The sequence below is a fragment of the Prunus avium genome, chromosome 8 (assembly GCF_965620075.1).
Source record: "Prunus avium chromosome 8, drPruAviu1.hap1.1, whole genome shotgun sequence".
Classification (NCBI taxonomy): Eukaryota; Viridiplantae; Streptophyta; class Magnoliopsida; order Rosales; family Rosaceae; genus Prunus; species Prunus avium.
Genome location: NC_142291.1, coordinates 6,555,236 through 6,560,015, shown reverse-complemented (window position 1 = coordinate 6,560,015; position 4,780 = coordinate 6,555,236). Strand labels below are relative to the sequence as shown.

General features: G+C 34.4%; 1 protein-coding gene across 1 annotated transcript; it reads left to right on the top strand.

Annotated features, from left to right (window-relative positions):
• Positions 1-262: 262 nt before the first annotated feature.
• On the top strand, positions 263-4,264 carry LOC148291235 (cyanogenic beta-glucosidase-like). Its single transcript, XM_088245723.1, has 13 exons — positions 263-493; positions 648-717; positions 1,246-1,304; positions 1,427-1,502; positions 1,639-1,716; positions 1,819-1,906; positions 2,002-2,257; positions 2,409-2,524; positions 3,185-3,408; positions 3,496-3,527; positions 3,652-3,754; positions 3,921-4,029; positions 4,168-4,264. Exons 1-13 carry the CDS (start codon positions 263-265, stop codon positions 4,262-4,264), a joined length of 1,539 nt encoding a protein of 512 aa, XP_088101849.1.
• The last annotated feature ends 516 nt before the right edge of the window (positions 4,265-4,780 follow it).

The following is a 4,780-nucleotide window of genomic DNA, read 5'->3' as shown; positions in this document are numbered from 1 at the left end:
GATAAATACTTTCTAAGGAACCAATGAGCAAGAGTTCACCCATAAAGATGAGCAAGAGCTTCCAGGAGAGACAGCATAAAGGAGGAAAAAAGAAAAAGAAAAAAAAGGGATTCCATATTGAATGATATCGTGATGTGTCTGTCCCCCTACTTTAGCTTTAAAGCCCGCTTGACTTTACAAAAAAGAAAGGAAAATAAATAAAAACGTTTTTGATTTATTATTTTCACGTGTAGAAGTTACGTACTCCCTCTATATAAAGCCCATGCAATATAGCAGGAAGAGAAAACCTACACCAAAAACCCTCCACTCAGTTATGGCATTGCAATTCCGCTCTTTGCTCTTTTGTGTGCTGCTGCTTCTCCTTGGCCTTGCATTGGCAAATACCAATGCTGCCAGGACAGATCCACCTGTTGTTTGTGCAACTCTCAATAGGACCGATTTCGATATTCTTTTTCCGGAGTTCACATTTGGCGCAGGATCAGCATCGTACCAAGTCAGTGCCTTCTGAGAGCTTAATTAGTGCTACTCTTTAATTTGGTTTAATTTGATTTCAGTTTCAGATCATCTAGCATGTCCCATGCATGCATATATAGGCATCTTCATTCGATATATCGTGTTATATATATATATTTGTATGTGCAATTCAGGTAGAAGGTGCTGCAAACGAAGATGGTAAAGGACCGAGCGTATGGGATACCTTCACCCACGACCATCCAGGTCTGTTGAATCAAACAATCGATTAGTTTTTATATTTATTGAACAATCAATTAGTTAAATTGATGACCAGCTACTTCATTTCAAAAGCTATTATATAGAGCGAATTCATTTTGTTTTAAGTTTTTAAATTGGCTCAGTGGGAACTGCGTAGAAATATATGCCGTTCTCAAGTTTGTGTGAGTCAAAACTACGATCTTACCCATCAAAGTTGTAAAAAATTGAAGAAGGCCTTGACATTTAATAAGTGTAACTGTGAAAAATAAAATTCAAAGTTTTTAATGCACTAAAGATATTGTGTAAAATATAAGAGGAATGACACATCGCATGAAAAGAAATAAGAAGTTCCAACATCATTCTCCTCTTTAAATATTTAGATAGCTAAATTCCTTTGTGTTTTTATTTACTAATGGTCATGTAGTATGCATATATTTGGTCTACAAACACGCGTGCACACAAACACACATACTAGTTGATATGACTTCCGTGAACTTTATGCTTAATTAAAATCATAAATTTGGTTAATTGCAGAAAAGATCGCTGATGGCAGCAATGGAGATGTTGCTGTTGATCAATATCACCGCTATAAAGTTTGAAAATCACAAAATTTTATTATGTAGCTTATATATTTGAATTGAGCACACGACATTAAAGATGAGATCCTTAATTTTTAGCTTCTTTCCTATAATGTGCATCTTTTGTGTAATTACAGGAAGATGTGGCAATGATGAAGGATATGGGGTTGGATTCTTATAGGTTCTCTATCTCATGGTCTAGAATATTACCAAGTAAGTTGATAATCCGTATCAACATATTTTATTGCGACCCAATCACTTTATAGTTTAACATATTTTATTCAATTTAATGTCTATTTCTCCATACCTATTGGCTTATATTTTCTTATTTTGTTTTAATTATTATTAGTGGGAACACTAAGCGGTGGAATTAACAAGAAAGGAATCGAATACTACAATAATCTCACCAATGAACTCCTACGCAACGGTGATACAACTACCAATCTCAATCCTCCTAACATATAATAACAGTACATGCACTTATATAATCAAAGTTTTAATTTTCTTTTACTGGTCATGCGATATATAGGTATAAAGCCATTCGTGACACTCTTTCACTGGGATGTCCCCCAAGCCTTAGTTGACGAATATGGTGGTTTTTTAAATCGTCGTATTGTGTAAGTGAACAAATTTTATCCTCTGTATAATATTTCAGTTAATTATAAAAATACTACTATATATAACAAATATGATTTTAAATGTGCATACACAGCGATGATTTTAAAGCATACGCAGAACTTTGTTATAAGGAATTTGGTGATCGAGTAAAGCTTTGGACCACACTTAATGAGCCATATGGCCTTAGTTTCCATGGTTATGCAATTGGGGGCCATGCACCAGGACGATGCTCATCTTGGTATGACTCAACCTGCCTTGGGGGAGATTCGGCTAAGGAGCCATATTTGGTGACACACAACCTACTCCTTGCTCATGCCGCTGCTGTAAAATTATATAAGGAAGAGTTTCAGGTACTTTAATTAATTTTTTCTTTTTAAAGAATATTGGGGTCCTACGAGTAATTACGTACTATTAAATAACATCATAATATTAAGAAAAACAATGGTTGTAATTTTTGTATGGCTCTAAATCAACCAATAAATATCGATCTTTATGGAGCAGGCATCTCAAAATGGTGTGATAGGAATAACACATGTAACACGCTGGTTTGAGCCCGCTTCGGAGTCACAGGAAGATAAAGATGCTGCATTTCAAGCTATGGATTTTTTGTATGGATGGTAAGTATATTATTAATATATATCAACTCTTTTTCTTTTTTTTTTTGAAAATTTTTAAGATTGCATTCAGGATTCAGCCAAAAAAGTCAATACAAACTAGCCACAAATGATCATTACAATAACGGAGTGATTTAACATCAAAATGAAGATCTGGTGTGCCTCCACTAACAATCACACATGATCGAAGAAACTCTAGCATATGCATTCCAACTAAGATTGCAAACTCAAAACAACTAAAAAGAGCTTGAAAAACTAAGCCATAACAATACAAATAAAACTCTAACAAAAGAGAAGTGGAAAGCTCTGAGAAAATAGATGTGAAAAACTCACAAAAGGAGAGTTGAAAACTACATAGAAAACCCAAGGATTCTCTGCGACTTATTCCAAACATGAAGAAACCGCAAAAAGAATGGTGGTAGAGATCCGATATCAAAACACAGGTGGAGATCCGACTCCAACGCATTCGCCTATGATGACTGGAGGAAAATCATAACAAAAGGAAGAAAAATAGGGAAAACCTTATGTCTCATTTAAATGAATTCACCTAAACCCTATATCAACTCATTTAAATGCTTTATTTATGAATAACATCAGCTAGCTAGCTAATAGTACTTTATATAATATTATAAGGTCACGTTTGGAATTTTCATATTTTCATAGGTATATGGATCCATTGACAAGAGGTGACTATCCACAATGCATGCGATCTATTCTTAAAGAAAGATTACCGAGTTTCACGGAAGAAGAATCCAAGTCACTGATTGGCTCATATGATTTTATTGGAGTTAACTACTATATTTCTAGTTATGCAAAAGCTTACCCTGCGAATTATACTATACCTACGCCTCCAAGCTTCGTAACAGATCCTTACGTTAATATTACAAGTGAGTACAAATAGAAAACTTCAAGTAATTAATTGAGTTCTTAGAATAATTAGATACTAATATTCATATTCATATATGTTGTGGCAGCTGAGCTTGATGGCGTCCCCATTGGTCCACGGGTACGCATCAAATTATTTACTTAAGCTATTGGCATTTTGACAATTAATACCTATGCATATCTTTTGTTTTCCACACATATATATAACTCCTTACAATCTCACTAATCTTTAAATGGGATTGCAGCCTGCACAAGACTGGTTGTATGTATACCCAAAAGGACTTTACGAAGTTTTGCTCTACACAAAGGAAAAGTATAATAATCCAGTTATATACATTACTGAGAATGGTAACCAATACTTTTAAACATTAATTAATTGCATCATCAATGTTTCACATTTATGTATAATGGTCTAAAATACAATTAAGTGTTGTAAACTCTAAATCTAAAATTAAATGCACATTTCTTTTTTACATAAAAAAAAGTATTCATATTAGACGGGATTATATTGCAGGCGTGAATGAGTTAAATATTCCCAATTTTCCACTTGAGCGAGGCCTTGATGATTCCAATAGAGTTTACTTCCACTATCATCACCTCTGTTACCTCCAAGCAGCAATGAAGTAAGTTTGTCAACAAATTAATTAAGGCTATATATGTATGGTCTAGCCTTCTTACATTTCCTTTATTTAATCACTATATTGACTCGAATACAATCCTTTTTGTTTCCTTGTGTTTGCAAAAAGGGTGTTAATGTGCAGGGATACTTTGCATGGTCATTTACAGACAGTTTTGAATGGAGCTCAGGATACACTATTCGATTTGGTGTCAACTATGTTGATTACGACAATGGACTGAAAAGACACTCAAAACTCTCGGCGCAATGGTTCAAAAGTTTCCTCCAGGGATCCTCAGGTAGTACCAAAAAAATTCGAACATTTGGGAACAATAATGCAACGGCTACCAAATTTGTGTATCAAATTTGAATCCCATATGATGAATAAAGTACAACGCGGCTCCTTCGCAGTTGTTGCACAAGTTGCTTTTCATGTTGTACGTTTTTTGTTTGACTCTTTCTGAGTTGGAATAAGTTGTAGCAACTCATTATGAGTTAGCTATCTCTCCTTATGAGAGTTTAGTTTTAATTTTACTTGATGTGCTTGGTATATCCAAGTTTATTGGCTTTATGTGATGGAGGTGCTTTGGCCGTTTATGGATGTGGTTGGAGGGATACCTTATTGTCTGGATGTTGTTGGTGTATTCCTCATGTGTTTCTATTAGTCCTTGTGGCTAGTGACCCTTTGTGGCTAAATTATGAATGTAATTTCCTCTAGATTAAAAACTGATGAAATAAAATAAAAACTAAAATTAATG